The sequence below is a fragment of the Corythoichthys intestinalis genome, chromosome 22 (assembly GCF_030265065.1).
Source record: "Corythoichthys intestinalis isolate RoL2023-P3 chromosome 22, ASM3026506v1, whole genome shotgun sequence".
In the NCBI taxonomy this organism is placed as follows: Eukaryota; Metazoa; Chordata; class Actinopteri; order Syngnathiformes; family Syngnathidae; genus Corythoichthys; species Corythoichthys intestinalis.
In genome coordinates, this window is record NC_080416.1 from 1,612,919 (window position 1) to 1,630,878 (window position 17,960).

The 17,960-nt window shown below is 42.0% G+C and overlaps 1 protein-coding gene across 4 annotated transcripts in view; it reads left to right on the forward strand.

Annotated features, from left to right (window-relative positions):
* si:ch211-13c6.2 (uncharacterized protein LOC100000125 homolog) overlaps positions 1-17,632 on the forward strand; it is a 35,232-nt gene extending 17,600 nt beyond the window's left edge. The window contains exons 2-11 of one of the 4 annotated variants that reach the window (XM_057828207.1): positions 57-125; positions 2,540-2,564; positions 6,947-7,033; positions 9,107-9,255; positions 9,329-9,448; positions 9,523-9,565; positions 10,964-11,717; positions 11,782-11,899; positions 15,670-15,865; positions 15,940-17,632. In XM_057828207.1, the coding sequence (XP_057684190.1) occupies positions 57-125; positions 2,540-2,564; positions 6,947-7,033; positions 9,107-9,255; positions 9,329-9,448; positions 9,523-9,565; positions 10,964-11,717; positions 11,782-11,899; positions 15,670-15,865; positions 15,940-17,291 (2,913 nt within the window). In that variant the 3' untranslated portion in view covers positions 17,292-17,632. The remainder of the gene's footprint in view (positions 1-56; positions 126-2,539; positions 2,565-6,946; positions 7,034-9,106; positions 9,256-9,328; positions 9,449-9,522; positions 9,566-10,963; positions 11,718-11,781; positions 11,900-15,669; positions 15,866-15,939) is intronic. The other 3 variants (XM_057828208.1, XM_057828210.1, XM_057828209.1) reach the window with 3 other exon arrangements.
* Positions 17,633-17,960: the final 328 nt, after the last annotated feature.

The following is a 17,960-nucleotide window of genomic DNA, read 5'->3' on the forward strand; positions in this document are numbered from 1 at the left end:
GGCGATATGTTTAGCGTTAGCAGCTTCGTGTAAATTCTTCGTTTTGCTTCCTCCAGGTGTGCGAAATATCATTGAGGGGCCATAATTTGTATAAAATACACGTGACGACGTCGGGACACTTAAAGGTACCATTGCTTTTTTTGTTTTATTGTGCTTAAAGGAGCTAATTGATTAAAAAAAAACTTTCAAAATAAGTGTCACGTTGAGAACCTACTGAATTTGAAGACATCTGCATAAACGCATTTGTACTTATAGGGTTTTTAAGAAAAACTGAAAAAATTCAATTGGCAACGTTCATAGACTTCATAATGTATTGATAGGGCGCGGGGCCGATAAATAGGGGGCCTGCATTGTTGGTGAGGCCGTCAAAGCTGACCAAGTGGACAAAGAGCTTTTTTCGTTGAAAATTCTTGTGAATAAATTCTTTAATCCCTGAAATTTTATTTAATAATTTTAATTTTATTTTAAACAGTCTCGAAAAAACTTTGCAGTTTTATTTGCAGCATTTATTTTACGGATATATGTCGATGTACAATGCTAGTCTGTTATCAAATGTAGCTAGCGGCCGCCTGATGTAAACAGACCTTTTCGGGTGAAAATTCTTGTGAATAAATGCTTAAATCCTCGAAATCTTTATAGATGTGGACGTAAAACAGTCTCGATTCTTGGTTAAGAGCAAAAAAACTGCATTTAGCATTTATTTACATAAATATTGCGAACTATGTTTCCAATACAGTTGCGGCTAATTTCTCCCATTAATTTTTTTCACGGTTCAAAATGCATGCATGGTCAGAAAAATATAATAATGACCTTGAATCCTTGAACAAATCACTCCTGAGACAATCCTTCCTGTTTGTATGCGGTACAGCTTTCGTACTTTTTCAATCGAAATCCGACATTAGATCGCTGCATGCGTGTGTTGTGAATAGCTCCTCCTGATGAGGGCGGTCACCTACTTGAAGGCGAGGCGCAGTGCATGACCGATCTGACCCGTCTATACCATTATGAAGTCTATGGCAGCATTTTAATTAAAATCAATAACTCACAACAGTCCACTACCGGCAATTGCTACCACCCAGGCAAATATCAGTGTATTACAATCATAATTTAGCACCCTGTCTATGAGTTGTTGTTTTTTTTATATCAATTTATACTTCTTATGGAAACTGATTAATACCTGTAAAAGATGTGTAATTGATTGTACTAGTGTTCTGCTGGGATGTCATAACAATACGCGTATTTTTTAAAAATCCAGGATCTTGTCTCATTTTTGGAACTACATTTCCTTCGGCAATAGTACCGTATGGCCATTCAAGACAAGGCATGTCAAGAGATTTCTTTGTATGTCCTTTTGACATAATTTTCTGAACACCTCCCTTGAGTCAGTTTTGACTGAACGGCACCAACACGGGGAATCTCTGGATGAGGTTTTTAGCTTTGCAGGTGGTGTAAGAGACGAGACAACGTGAATTTGGTTCAAGAACCTAAAGAATTCTAGGTTACCTGTTAATAAACTGCTCGACTTTGGTATCAGTATGTCCATCTTTCGACATGATCTTTTTTTGCATTTCCCACCGAAACATTGCTTCTTATCCGTTCTTTGGCTGTGTGTTCTACCACTCACAAGCACTACCAACTAGCCTAAAGCAGTATTGATGTACAATGGGATTGTCTCGACATCCAAGAAAACGACAGTCCAACTGGGAAATTTCAGTTGCAATCAATCCAAGTCTTTTCAAGTCTGCAGCTAGTCTTGAACCCAAAACCCATTGCTCCTAACCAACGGGATCTTCCTTACAACTTTACAGTTTTCTCTCCCCAGTCTTGCACTTGGTTGTTTATATTGTCTTGGACATGAAGAATCTTCAGGATCACATGACTTATAAACTATCTGACGCTATCTAGCAATATCTTGTTATTTTAAATGTTTGGTATCTGTATCCCTATCTACCTACCGACATGATCTCAGTCTGCATTTCCCACCAAAACATTGCTTTTTATCCATTCTTTGGCTATGTGGTCTACCACTCACAAGCACTACCTACTAGCTTTAATCAATGTTGATGTACAATAGGATTGTCTCGACATCCAAGAAAACGACGATCCAACTGGGAAATTTCAGTTCCAACCAATCCAGGTCTTTTCAGGTCTGTAGCTAGTCTTGATCGTGAAACTACAGTTTTCTCTCCTCAGTCTTGCACTTGGTTGATTATGTTGTCTTGGACACTGAGAACCTTCAGGATCACACCCTCATGACTTATCTGAAGCCATCAAACAATATCTTGTTCTTCTATTTTACCCAGAAACAACTTTTTTTGGTAATTTTGTTCTTGTCCAATTTTCTCTGCTTCCACATCAGTAGCCTACCATCGAATTACTTTCATTTTGTCTTCTCCCACAATTTTTTCACTTGACTGTATACCATAAGTAAAAAGTATTATTATAGACAACTGTTAAGGATCTGTTTTTTAAATTGTAAAATCCTGCCACTTATCTTTAGTACTGCTTGTTTTAATGACTCTCCTTTCATCCCTGGCAGAAAGAGGATGCCGCCATCGCCGCGGGTAAGTAGACTCTGTTGTCTGTCCAGTCATTTGCAGCCTGTGATTGCCTGACATTTGCTAGCTCTCAATCAGTCAGCTTTTTGAGTACAGGTATAAACATGAAGGCAAGTTTTGTTGCCTGGTTTGGTAAGTATTTTATATATCCATGAAGTCCCTTCAAGCTTGCTATCAACCTCTGATATTTAGAAAAAGGATCATCTGACTCGATGAAATTCTACTAAGTTGTTCTGAAATTTCGTACTAGGGGTGTTGTCTAGAATCAAGTCTAGACATGTTCCCTATTGCTGAAGACAAACCAGATGCAAGAAATGTGAAAATCTCAGACTTTGGCTTGGTCACTCCATAACCTTAATTTTGTTTTGTGGGAATGTGGTTGCGTTTCGGATCGTTGTCCTGCTCCATGATCCAAGAGTGTTTGAGTTTGAGGGCACAAACTTTTCCGGTAGACAGCAGAATTCATTTTGTTCTACCAGTTACATCAAGGTGTATTGGTTCATCCATCTGTCCATCCATATCTTCCGCTTGATCCGGGATCGGGTCGCGGGTTCAGCAGCTTTAACAGGGAAGCCCAGACCTCCCTCCTTCCAGCCACTTCAACCAGCTCCTCCGGCGGGATCCCAAGGAGTTCCCAGGCCAGCCGAGGGATGTTGTCTCTCTAGCGTGTCCTGGATCGTCCCCGGGGCCTCCCACCGGTGGGACATGCCCAGAAAACCTCTCTAGGGAGGTATCTAGGAAGCATCTGAACCAGATGCCCGAGCCACCTCAACTGGTTCCCCTTAACGCGGAGGAGTAGCGGCCCAACACAGAGTCCCTCCGGGATCAGCGAGCTTCTCACCCTATCTCTAAGGTAGAGCCCGGACACCCTGTGGAGGAAACTCATTTGGGCCGCTTGTATCCGGGATCTTGTTCTTTCGGTCATGACCCACAACTCGTGACCATAGGTGAGGGAAGGAACGTAGATCGACTGGTAAATCAAGAGGTTCGCCTTTCGGCTCAGCTCCTTCTTCACCACTACGGGCCGGTGTAGTGTCCGCATTACTGCAAACGCTGCACCGATCCGCCCGTCGATCTCCTGCTCTCGCCTACCCGCACTTGTGAACAAGACTCCAAGATACTTGAACTCCTCCACTTGGGGCAGGATCTCATCCCCGACCCAGAGAGGGCACTATCTCATCCCCGACCCAGAGAGGGCACTCCACCCTTTTCCGACTGAGGACTATGGTCTCGGATTTGGAGGTGCTGATCTTCATCCCGACCGCTTCACATTCGACTGCGAACCACTTCAGTGAGAGTTGGAGGTCACGGCTTGATGAAGCCAACAGCACCACATTTTCTGGAAAAACCAGAGATGCAATGCTGAAGTCACCAAACCGGAAGCCCTCAACGCTTCTGCTGCACCTAGAAATTCTGTCCATGAAAATTATGAGCAGAATCTGTGACAAAGGGCAGCCTTGGCGGAGTCCAACCCTCACTGGGAATGAATTCGACTGACTGCCGGAAATGCATACCAAACTTTGACACCGGTCGTACAGTGACTGAACAGCCCTTACCAAGGAGCTTGGTACACCATACTCCCGGAGCACCTCCCACAGGACTTTCCGAGGCATGAACGCCTTCTCCAGATCCTCCAGACCATCACACTGCCACCACCTTGCTTCACTGTTGGCATAAAGGCTGCAAACCTTCTGAAAAGTTGAATTCTTGACTTGTCAGTCCACAGAATGTTTTTCCAAATGCCTTGAGGATAATCGTTTTTTTTTTTCCTTTTCAGCAAATGTGAGATAAAGCTTTTAGGTTCTTTAACGCTACGGTTTATGGCTTGGAACCCCGCCATATGTGGCAGTTTTGACTAGTGTCGTTCTTACTGTCGTCATGAACACTGACTTAAACTGAGGCCTAAAGTTATTTGGATGCTCTTTTAGGTTCTCTTATGACCTTCAAGATGAGCTGTCATTGCACTCTTGGTCATTTTAGTTGGTCAAGCACTTCTGGAACTTTTTGTCACTGTTTTCTGTTTACTCCATTTGTGGATCATGTCTCTGGTTGTGGTTCTCTGGATCTTCAGGAAGGTTTTGGAAATGGCTTTGTAACCTTTTCCAGACTGATAGATTTCTACCACTTTGTATATCCTTGGTTTGTCTCGTTTTATGCTAAAATTGGTTTGATGAACTGAGCGCTTGTGTGTGATGAATTTTTACCCACAAAAAATTCGGAATACATTTTCACAGAACTGTAGCTTGGTTCTTGAATACCTGAACTTTGTCTTTGAATGCCTGTAGAATGTTTGCTGGTATTGCTTGGTTCATAGTTATCTGGGCTTGGTTCTTGTCTCAACTGCCCGTTCGAGTAGCTCAACTTTCCTCTTGTCTGGAGTGCCAATAGCTTGGTTCTTGAATTCCTTTTTAGGGGTTCATGAGTACCCATAGTTTGGTTCTGGGCTTTACTGTCTGCAGCTTGTTTCTGAAGGTTATTTCTTGCCTGTTCTTGAGAACCTCAACTTAGTTCTTGGCTTGCGCATCTGTTGCTTTGTTTTTGAGACGATTGAATGTTTTTCTTGGCATATGCTTGAAGGGAATAATGTAGGCACTGTCTAACTGTTGGTATTACTCTAACACACTCAATATAAAATAAGTAGCATTTATATCATAGTTTAAGGAAAACAAGCACAATATATCTTAAATAGGGCATAATGAGACACGACGCCTTCTTATCACGGAAGCCCAACACGTGCGTCATGCAACTGACTGAGCAAGATTGACGCTGACGAGGCAAGACATCTACAAGCCCACGTCTGCACCACCAACTCCCACAATCAGTTCTTCCGGACAGTCCAGAACAAATGGCGGGACATCTTGTCTCGACAAGGAACATCGGATAAGGAGGAACCCGTCACCGAGAATTGAACTCTCAGTATTCACGTTGCGCTGAGGTGGCAAAATCCACGACCCTCGTTGCCCTGACAACAGTAACTCCCGAATTCTCCTGTCCAATCCACAAACAGACAATAATCTTAACGCCCAAACACAGCCCGCCCTGCGAGAGCCTTCAAAAACACTGCATGTTTAAGTAATCGTTGTCATTTTTCTCGGGAACCTTTTGTCGACTTGTGATATGATGACCTTGGAACGAGTCTGCCTCCTCGCCTGAGTCTGTTTCGCCTTGCTGTTTGATCGCTGTCGACCTCAATAAATTGTCAACTTGTGCTTCGAAGCCTTTTCCAACTTTCAAAATGGAGTCTGTACAAGGGGTTAAGACTAAGGTGAATGCGTGATTTTGGCCTTTTGGCCGGGTTGTCGGGGCACGTGCTGGCGCACCTCCAAAGACCTGGCCGGTGGTTTGGCTGGCGTGATTCCAGAAAATCTAGCTAAAAGGTGAAATTCCTTCAATTTGGTGACCCCGACGTGATTTTTGGCTTGTTGGATGGGAACCAGATGAGGAGGAGATGGACAAGCGACTGCGGACGAGTCAGTCAGTTATTAACTAGTAATGTTATTTGAATCGCTGCGGAATCATGCAGCTATGCCAGTTTTGATGCAAAACCTCAGTCAATCTATCACTATTATCTGGCACTCAATTGCTATATTTTACTCACTGCATAAAAGACAGTTTGTCTAACATCATAGCTTCATCAGTAACTGGTGGATGCCCGAGGAGGGTGTCTCTTCACACACACCAGTTTGCAACTTTTTCTTCCAGTGGTGTCTACGGTACTTTCAATCTGACATTGATAATTCTTCTGGGTTTTGGTGTCCTTTAGAGTGTATGTTAATTAAGTCTGCTATCAATGCAAGATCCACTTTTACATTTATTTTGTAGATCAGTGACAGAAGTTGATGAAATAATTGATTGTTAAAGCAACACTAGGTAACTTTTCAACCTTTATAAAATATTTTCATTACACTTGTGATATGTTGATTAGTAGTGTCACCTTTTTTATATCTTGAGGAGGTCTCTATCACTTTCACCAGCACTAATTACCTTTGAGGTGGGGTACATCAATAGTTGATTAATAATCGAATCGTAGCCTCTGAATCGTAACTGAATTGTTAGGTGCCCCAAGATTCCTCTACTTCACATAGCCGCTGGAAACAGAAATGTCGTTTAATCCATCTGAAGGCGACCGGGAGATCACGATTTTACGACATTGTGCGGGTGTGCGCTAGTTATCATGGGGAATGGTCTTCCTTAAGGCAAAACACTAACGCTTTTGTCCACCGGTGTCGCTAAAATGGATCAAAACCGAAAAGTTACCTCGTGTTGCGTTAAGGTGTATTGTCAGACTTTAGTCACTCCAGTTTGGAATATTAAGCAGGTTGTAAAAATGACTTAAAATTCGTTCTGTTTGTGCCCCGTTGTCAACCCTTTTTGTTTGGTGTCATCAGGTGTCATGGTTCGGGAACAAATGGTGCCCAAATTCCAGGATATTTTGGAATACGTCGATTACCTGAAGCTCGACGAGCCAGTCATCGGTAATTAACGCCGAGTCATAGACTTCATAACCTATTGGCATAACACGGGAAACGGGGCCGATCCGTAGGCGGCCTATTTTCAAAAACTTCAAATATTTTCAAAACCAAAGCCATTACCAACTTAAAACCAAAACAGGCACCTACCTGAACCATATATGAGTCTACATGAGCATCGACATAAAAAAATTCAAAGTCGTTCCCTTATGAAATCCCGATTCTTTTTTATATAAGTATAACACAACTTAAAATGGCTATAAAAGTCTCAGATTTTACTAGGGCTGTCAAAAGTATCGCGTTAACGGGCGGTAATTTTTAAAAATTAATCACGTTAAAATATTTGACGCAATTAACGCACATGCCCCCTCAAACAGCTTAAAATGTCAGCACAGTGCAATCTCCACTTGTTACTTGTGCTTTTTGGAGTTTTGTCGCCCTCTTCTGGCGCTTGGGTGCGACTGATTTTATGGGATTAAGCACCCATGAGCGTTGTGTAATTATTAACATCAGCAATTGCAACCTACTAGTTTATTTTTTGGTTTACAATTTGACTAATTTTATTAAAACGAAAACATTAAGAGGGGTTTTCATATAAAATTTCTATAACTTGTACTAACATTATCTTTTAAGAACTACAAGTCTTTTTATCCATGGATCACTTTAACAGAATGTTAATATTGTTCATGCCATCTTGTTGATTTATTGTTATAATAAACAAATACAGTACGTATGTACAGTATGTTGAATGTATATATCAATCTTGTGTCTTATCTTTCCATTCCAACAATAGTTTACAGAAAAATATGGCATATTTTATAGATGGTTTGAATTGCGATTAACTACGATTAATTAATTTTTAAGATGTAATTAACTCGATTAAAAATTTTAATCATTTGACAGCCCTAGATTTTACACTAGATGCACAAAAATCACCAAATGCAGAGTTAATTACCTATATTTTCAGGATCAAAAGTATTTTCAGGATCAAAAGTTTTTGACCAAAATAGCAACTTAATTTCTATTTGCTGCAAGTTTTCAACAGATTATAAATAATATGTAAATTAATAAATTTTATACGAAATCATAACTTATTCTAGAATAGAATAGTCCTTTATAATCATTATACACTATGTGCTGTTAGCGAATGAGGCTAGCGGCCGCCTGGCGTAAAAGGAGCTTTTGTGGCATAAATTCTTGTGAATAAATGCTTAAATCCCCAAATTCTTCATAGATATTGATGTAAAACTGTCTCGATTCTTGGTTAAAAGCAAAGAAACTGCAGTTGTATTGTCGAAGTACAATGCTACTCTCTTAATGAATGAGGCTAGCGGCCGCCTGGCGTAAACAGCCTTTCTGGCGAAGATTTTTGTGAATAAATGCTTAAATCGCCAAATTCTTCGTAGATATGGAGGTAAAACAGTCTTGATTCTTGGTTAAAAGCAAACCGTGCAGTTAGCGTTTATTTTACGTATATTGTCGAAGTACAATGCTACTCTGTTAGCGAAATGAAGCAAGCGGCTGCCTGGCGTAAACTGAGCTTTTCTGGTGAAAATTGTAAATAAATTCTTAAATCCCTGAATTCTTGATAGATATGGACGTAAAATAGTCTCGATTCTTGGTTAAAGCACCCAAAAAAAATGTGCAGGTAGCATTTATTTCAGGTAAATATTGCCAACTATGAGACTAATCAGTTACGAAAATTAGCCGCCTCCATGTGTAAACAAAGAAGAAAATTCCTGCGAATAAATGCTTCAATCAAGCATACATGGTACGAAAAATATAATATTTACCTTGAATCCTCGAACAAATCACTCCTGATACAATCCTTCCTTTTGTACAGCTTTTGTATTTAAATCCCATCGTAAGTAAATCCGAGCTTAAATCCGACATGAGGGTGTGCCGTCTTCGGCTATTACTAAATGAAGCTCTGCTCCCTCTGATAAGACGTTACGCAATGAATGACGACGTGTCATGTCAATAGGTAATGAAGTCTATGGCCGAGTGCGCTTTTCAACTCTTTTCTTTTTTTTTTTTTTTTTTTTTCAGTTGATGTGACGTTGTGTTCATTCTTTCCAGGTTTAAACTTTTTGGAGGAGGAGCCAAGCATGCATGCCGACCGTTACAATATAGGCCCCCGATACACGTGCACGCTGTGTAATACCTCCGGCTCCTCACCGGAAATGATCCATCACGTGATTGGGCGGAAACACAGGCAGAAATACATTGTACTACATTTTTACTCAAAATTGTGTATTATTTTTGAATAACAGTGTGACTCAAAGCAATTTATTATCGCAGGAGACAAAGCGTCCAGATCTGGTGACATGGGAGAAACATTCGAATTTTACGCAAATGGGAAAGATTATTCGCACTAGAGCGGAGATCATCGCCAGGCAGGATGGAAGCGGATATCCCGTGGTAGGACGGAAGGTCATGGGATATTGTCGCATTAGCTTAAGCGTAAAAAAAACACACTTTTGTTTGTGTTGCAGCCAATGAAGAAAAGTAAGAACACAGGAAAATTACCGACAAAAGGTAAAGAACCGCACCCTACGACCTTATGCTGTCGTGACAATTTACCCTAATTTTCGCACTATAAGGCGCACCTGACTATAAGCCACCCCCCATCAAATTTGGCAGGAAAACGGCATTTGTTCATAGATAAGCCGCACTGGACTATAAGCTGCAGCTGTCCTGTAGTATGAATGTATGTATGTATGTATGTATGTATGACATTAAGTATGTATTATGGGATATTTACACGAAAAGGACATTAACCAGTAATACTTTATTTGACATCAGCGTCATACCAATTACTTTGAACCAATTGGCTGCGAAGCTTCATTGCTTCACGAAGCTTAATTTGGCCATCACTGTCAAACAGTCAACCTCTGCTGCCACCTGCTGTCAACACTGTTGTTGTCCAACATGCCTCCGAGCATGCATTGCAGCGCTACAGATGTAAATAACAATCAGAATTCATGCCTTGTGCTAATAATTTCCTCAGTTACTGTTCCAGTTGTTTCATTAATTGCTAGTTATGGTATTTGGAAACGCTTTATTAGACAGTGGCGCCATAAGACTGTCATAATTATGACATGACACTGTCATGAGCATTTATGAATGCTTATAACAGATGTCATTTAGTGGTATCCGGCAAATTATGTCACTTTTGAATGGATGTAAAAGATCCAAGCTGGACATAAATGGAGTTATTGACATAATTTGCCGGATGTCACTTCACAACATAAGCATTCAGTTATTCCCATGATACTGTCATGTCATAAGTATGAATGATGATCTTATGACAATGTTATGATGGCGCTTTCGTAATAAATTGTTACCTATTAACCCAAATAAATCTTCAAATAAGCCGCACTGGACTATAAGCCGCAGAATTCAAAATGAAGGAAAAAAGTAGCGGTTTGTAGTCCGAAAATTACGGTATATTTTATACCGATACTGTGTATCAGATTGGGACATCACATCATTTTTAGCTAAGAAATATATATATATATATATATATTTTTTTTTTTTTATAAGATCTAAACGTTTTTGGAGTGAAAGCAGTGAATTGGTCTTTTTTTTTTTTTATTCTAGTCACATTTGAGAGGCAATTGTTGGCTGTTTTCAACAATGTACATCGAAAATAAAGACATTGATTGACTGAAAATGGTTCAATATTAGATAAAATGTCTTGTTTTCTCATGTATATTCATAATTGCTCTTTATTAAAAAATGTTTTATCCGATTACTCGATAAATTAATAGGTTTTTCAGTCGATTACTCGATTACTAAAATATTCCATAGCTGCAGCCCTAGTTGCAGCACTACTTTCCATAATCGCCTACTCCTTCTATGCAATCGGCCACTTGCTAAAATGGCAAGAGTTCAAGCTTCTGTTGTGTGAGTTGAATTTCCTTGTCTGTGTAGTTCCCCCATGGCTGAGGCAGAATGAAGACACCCTTAACTCCTCAGGCCCGCATCACCAGAACCAGGATTTTCGAGGCTCGCACCCCAGGGGTTCTATCCCGAGCCTCCTGAACATACCCCCCTTGCACCCGGCCAGGGCTCCCTCACTAAACGTGGCTGATAGCAGACAGACAACGAACCCGTGGGAGCGGCAGCTAGCGAGGGGTGACGACTGGGAGAGAGGTCCTCACCACGGAAAAGGCTTGGACCCGGATAGTTATCTGGATAACGCTGTCACAAGAAGTCATCACGAGCCCAGTAACGAGACACGACGGGGTTGGGATCAACCTGCCGAAGGTTACGGGGAGCCAGGAACAAACAAAAACTTTTTCTCAGAGAAAGTACAGCTGCAGTTTCAGCCCAGTCTTTCGGATAATCAAGGAGATCAGCGGCACTGGTCTTCTGACAAGGATCCGATCCTAAAACTCGGCTCGAGCAATCCGAAACCCCCTACGAGGAATGTCCGCTCACCTCCGGACCACCCTGATGGGAATTTTATAGACTACCGTCACGGAGCGCGACAAGCAGAGTCGCTTTCGGCCGGTCCCGACAATTCCCGCACCCCTTCACAAGATTTCGGTGGCATGCTGGACATCCCGGAGTCTTTCCGCCGTTTCATGAGTGGCCCCGCCGACAATGAGGCGTCCTCGAAACGCAAAAGAAAGAGTCGCTTCTCAGACGCCACACCCGAAGAAGTGGAGTCGGCCAACCAGATGTAAGTCATTAATTTTGACGTGATCTTTTTCTTTGTCGCACGCTGACTTTTTTTTTGGCTGCAGGTTCAGCAACCGTCCCCCAGATGCCAAACTCAGAAATCCTCTGAGATCAGACGTTGAAACGGTACAGCAGGGGACTCGCGGAACTTTCCGTCATCTGAACCAATTTTCACAAACAAAGGTAACCCATTGTTGATAAAATGAGTGCCTTTCGGGGGGTAATCATGTTTGTATCCTTAATAGCAGCTGCTGTGTTGATGGTACACAGTCCATAAAAACGAGAAGTTAACTGATATCCCTGGAAAATCCCATAGTCAAAGCAGGATTCTTATCGTTTCTGGGCTTGAAAAGGGCTTTTGAAACTTCTCCCTACTTAGCTTAAATGGTAGCTCCAGAGTGGTTTAGGTGGACCTGTAGATCGCCAACAACTGTAAACCTTCCACATTCCTACTGGAAATACAAGAAACCTTTTTAAAGCTTGTTGAAGGAAGCTGTTGTCTCTTTGTCCTTCACGTGTTTTGAATTTCCGGTGGTGATATTGCTGGTAAATAAGAGGCTGGAGATGAACAGGTTTGTTCCGTAGGCTTTATAAACAGAATATCCCGGGTACAAATGTGACACAGACAAGGGCTGTGATCTTGCAAAAGTACGAGAATAAGTAATACAAGGCAAGTCTTTATATATAACCCTTCGCAAAAAGTATGGAATCACCAATCTCGGGCGAGCACTTACTCAGACATTTTAATATGTAGAACAAACTCAGATAAAAAGCTTGTAAAAATAACAAATTAGTTAAAAAATGCAACTCTTTGGCATTCAGAAACACTAAAAGAAATGGATAAAAAACATTGTGGTGGTCAGTAAATGTTACTTTTATAGAGCAAGTGCAGGGAAATAAATATAGGAATCATTCCATTTTGAAGAAAAAAAATTATGGAATCACTCCATTTTGAGTAGAAAATACAGACACCCCCAGTCAATTTCCTTTGGCCCCTGCCTCAATTGGGCCCCTGCCTCAGATTAGATCTGCTCGTTAGTCAGCAGTTAAAAACAGTGCAGTTATCACACTTTGGAGGGCCACTGGATTCTAAGGGTGTAACAGTACATGTATTTGTATTGAACCGTTTCGGTACGTGGTGCTCGGTTCGGAACGGTGGCGTACGTCAGAAACTCGTTCGGTAATGTAACCCTTACTTTTCGAGGCTGTGAGTCGATCGGGTTACACTTTCTTTGTGTAGATTATATGCGAAAAGAACTGAGTTTATTATTTGACGCGAGACGCGACCCTCCTGCGTCAATACTACTACAGGTAGCTAGGATCGGGCAGACCGGAAGTCACTCGTGTAAAAATACGGTGGATCCGGTCGATTTTCAAACTAATATGCAATCGTAACCTACTTTTTGAGTCCATCAGATCTCTTGAGTGGTAGATCGGGGCAGAGTTGACTTGTCTTTGTTGATTTACTGCTGTCTTCTCTGCTATAATAATAACCCAACACGGCCCCGTGTTCAATACAAAACACTCCTACCACAACAAAACAAGTAGGAACTAATATTCACATAGGAACTAAAGTTATACAACATAAAATGTACAATAGAAATGAATACATCACATTTGTAAAATAGAAAACACATAATAAAATAAATAATAGCCCATTTAAATAAATTAAAATGAGTTAAAACATCTGTAATTCAATAATAAGAATAATACACAGATCCTACTTACTAGAGCTGGGAATCTTTGGGCACCTAACGATTCGATTACGATTCAGAGGCTCCGATTCGATTATAAAACGATTATTGATGCACCCTCCTCCTTTTCTTTCTTTCTTTTTTTTTTTTTTTTTTTTAATTGTTTTGTACATTAGTTCCAAAATTGTTCAAAAATCCTCTCAGGCTAAACCTAACTACTATTTCAGTATCAAGTTAACATATAGCAGTAAACAAATATACAAAAATAACAGTAAATAAAAAACTCCAGTCCCCATTCTGTATCAGCAGCTTTAAACTACTTTCAATTCATTTAATGTTGTGAATCAACCGTTAAAGTTGTTAAAATTGCTCCTGTTATTCCATAATTTTTGTCTACTTTCAACATGTGAAAGTTTTAAAACTATTTTAAAGATAGATTCAAGTCAATATTTTACCGATTTAGGAGTATTTTAGATAAAAAGTTAATTAGGTTTGCTTGGAAGGTTCGCAACAACAGCCTTGCAGGGAAGTGTACTGCTTTAAGATGGCGGCCGTTACTAACGTACACATCTAGCTTTTGTAGATTTGCTGCTAACGATACCGAATCTGTATTGCATCTAGTCCTATATAGATGATATCTACTGTAACATAATGTGGCTGTACTTTGTAGCAGCTTTTCGGCAACAGTCAGGTATGTTGTTGTTTTTTTTTATCTCGTGGAATGAGTTGAGCTAAAGCCGTGACTTGAGCACTGGCGTTACCCGAGGGGCCGGGTAATGAGAAGCATGATGTTTAGCTACTCTCACTCCGTCCCTAATTGCGTACCGAAGACCGCGCGGCGCGTTGAGTGTGTTGTACTTCTGCTTTACTTGGCATATTTCAATAATCGGAATTTGGATGTTTGTGAATCGTTCTAGAATCTTCCACGGCCGAATCGCGAATAATCTAAGAATCGGAAATTTTGCACACCTCTACTACTTACACAATTAAATTTATTAATTTCTGTGTGGCGCTTTAACTTGAGAAAATCCACCAATAAAGCTTTTGAAAACCGTTCATTGGAAAAAAAAAAGATTCATTGAGGCATTTCATTTGTAAAATACATGTAAAAATTAGGGCTGTCAAAATTATCGCGTTAACGGGTGGTAATTAATTTTTTAAATTAATCATGTTAAAATATTTGACACATTTAACGCACATGCCCCGCTCAAACAGATTAAAATGACAGCAGTGTAATGTCCATTTGTTACTTGTTTTTCGGTGTTTTGTCGCCCTCTGCTGGTGCTTGGGTGCAGAATGTTAATGTGAATGACATCTTGTTGATTTATTCTTATAATAAACAAATACAGTACTTATGTACCGTATGTTGAATGTATATATCCGTCTTGTGTCTTGTCTTTCCATTCCAACAATAATTTACAGAAAAATATGGCATATTTTATAGATGGTTTGAATTGCGATTAATTACGATTAATCAATTTTTAAGCTGTAATTAACTCAATTAAAAATTTTAATCGTTTGACAGCCCTAGTTAAAATCTTTGTCATTGGGATTGCTTTTCTCTTTAGCACAGGACTTCTTTTTTCTTTCTTTCAGAAAGAAAGCTGACCAATACGTGGGGTCTGAAAGGCAAATTGTTGTTGGATTATCTTTAAATACCCGCTACTTTTTGAACAGAATTCTAGCTTTGTATAAGCTAATGTTCCTATTGTTGAAAGCACAAAGGTGTGTAATAAACAAGTAGCACATTTATATTTTGCATTTTGTTTTCTTACTGTACCGAAAATGAACCGAACCGTGACCTCAAAACCGAGGTACGTACCGAACCGAGATTTTTGTGTACCGTTACACCCCTAATAGGCATGGTTTCTGATAAGGTGGTCAACAGATACCCATTGTGATGGCTCAAAGTAGTATTTGGAGCACACAAATATGGCAAATATGGGCATGGCACAATATCCTATGATACAATCTTCAGGCTGCTATAATCTCCTTTTACTCCTTAAAATGAGCAACGCCATAGGTTCTGGAAAAAAAATAAAAATCCATGATTGACTAGATGGGCTTGTTAATAACACGGTTCACTCTGTAAACTCAATCTGAAACCGTTTTACTTCATTTCCAAATTTGGTCAAGCTGGCAAGCAGGATGCCACTGCCTTGACACATTGCCGCTACTATGAAAGACTCCAGGCAATGTCGCCAACTTGACATAAAATGCCTTTTTTTGTTGTTGTTAAACAATTTTCCTGTGTTTTAGCAGCAAAACAGTCCCATGGGACTGCAGATGTCTTCAAAACACTCTCACGGTCAAACACTCCGGCAAGATTCCGACTTTAGAAGAGCCGAAAACGTCTACGGGAGGGAACACAACTATGGAGAGGGAAACTGGACCAACATGCGCGATGCCCAAGAGTTGTACAAACAAGGACACAGAGAGGCCGGAGGGTATGAGGGTATGTCGTAGTCTGCATCTTAGGTTATCAGGTTCTCTTGCACCATCTAATGTCCCATTTGTGTCATCCTTCAGAAAATGCCGGTCAGGAAGAAATATACTCTGCACGTCGTTTGGAAGAGCAAGTGCTGCAGAATGACTGCTTTGAAAGGGGCGCGCAAGAGACCGACCGCTTCCAAAGAGGCGCGCTTGAGACCGACCGCTTCCAAAGAGGCGCGCTTGAGACCGACCGCTTCCAAAGAGGCGCGCTTGAGACTGACCGCTTCCTAATAGGTGCGCAGGACACCGACCGCTTTCAAAGAGGCGCGCAGCAGACCGGAAGAGGCGCACACCAGACCGACCGTGACGAAAGAAGCGCTCAACAGGCCGACCGCGACGAAAGAGGCGCGCAACAGACCGACCGCTTCGGAAGAGGTGCCCAGCAGGCTGACCGCTTTGGAAGGGGCGCGCAGCAGATTGACCGCTACGAAGGAGGCGCCCATCAGACCGACCGCTTCGGAAGAGGCGCCCATCAGACTGACCGCTTCGGAAGAGGCGCCCATCAGGCCGACCGCTTCGGAAGGGGCGCCCAACAGGCCGACCGCTTCGGAAGGGGCGCGCAGCAGGCCGACCGCTACGAAGGAGGCGCGCAACAGACCGACCGCTACGAAGGAGGCGCGCAACAGACCGACCGCTACGAAGGAGGCGCGCAACAGGGCGACCGCTACGAAGAAGGCGCGCAACAGGGCGACCGCTACGAAGGAGGCTCGCAGCAGACCGACCGCTACGATAGAAGCGCGCAGCAGACCGACCGCTTCGGAAGAGGCGCCCAACAGGCCGACCGCTTCGGAAGAGGCGCCCAACAGGCCGACCGCTTCGGAAGAGGCGCCCAACAGGCCGACCGCTTCGGAAGAGGCGCCCAACAGGCCGACCGCTTCGGAAGAGGCGCCCAACAGGCCGACCGCTTCGGAAGAGGCGCCCAACAGGCCGACCGCTTCGGAAGAGGCGCCCAACAGGCCGAGCGCTACGATAGAGGCGCGCAGCAGGCCGACCGCTTCGAAAGGGGCACTCAGCAGTCCAACCGCTGCGAAAGAGACTCGCAGCAGGTCGACCACTACGAAAGAGGCGCCCAGCAGGTCGACAGCTCCCATGGAAGCGCCTGGCTGCCCGACCGCTCCCAAGGGGATGCCAGACGGCCCGACCGCTCGCAAGGCGTCACCCGGTGGGCTGACCGCTTTGAAAATGAGGCCCAAGAGCCCGACCGCTTCGAAGGAGGCGCTCAGCAGCAGATCCAGCAGGGTGACCTCCAAACAGGCTCTCAGGGGTTTTACAATTCTCACTTGCCACCCTTGGATGTAGAGAGCGACGCCACTTACCAGAACACTCAGTATACCAATAAATTGGAAAAACTCAAATCCACTATCCTGCAATACATGGCCAGGAATTAAGTCAGATCATGTACTACTGTATCCTCGTAGTTCTTTCGGTGGAAGATTTGAAATTAAACGTGTTCTTTGTTGAAAGTGACCTTTGCTGGAATTCCATTTTTTTCACCCATTGTTTCATGCATAGCATAAGGTCCAGATGAGTGTTTCAACTGGATGAAATTTGTCATCTGTGGTGTTTTAATTGAATTATAATCACTTTTGTTAAGTCAAACTGCTCTGCAAACAAGCAGATTTCAAATCTGTGACAGTATGACCTTACGTAAAGAGGCAAGCAAAATAGACCAACTAAATAGCCATCCATTTATTGTATACCTTCCATCAACGACGTGTAAATGTGAACTGATAAGACAATAAAACCCTTAAATACTACTATTTAGCTACGTGCTGTAGTCAACTGCTTGACAATTGGTTTTGCATGTTTCACATTCTGTTGCTGTCAAACTAGAATTTTAATTTAGTAGGCAGTCAACAGTCTTCATTTTTTCTTCTGTTAATTTCCATGTGTACAAGTAGCAGATACTGTGAGTTGACGCAAGCCTAGAGTGACCTCTAGTGGCTAGCTGCAGGTAACATTTAGTTCCTTTGTCATGTCTGTCGGCATAAACAACTAAACGTGATATACAAGTCGCACCTGTGGTCCAGCAAACAGAAAAAAGTGAATTATTGTCC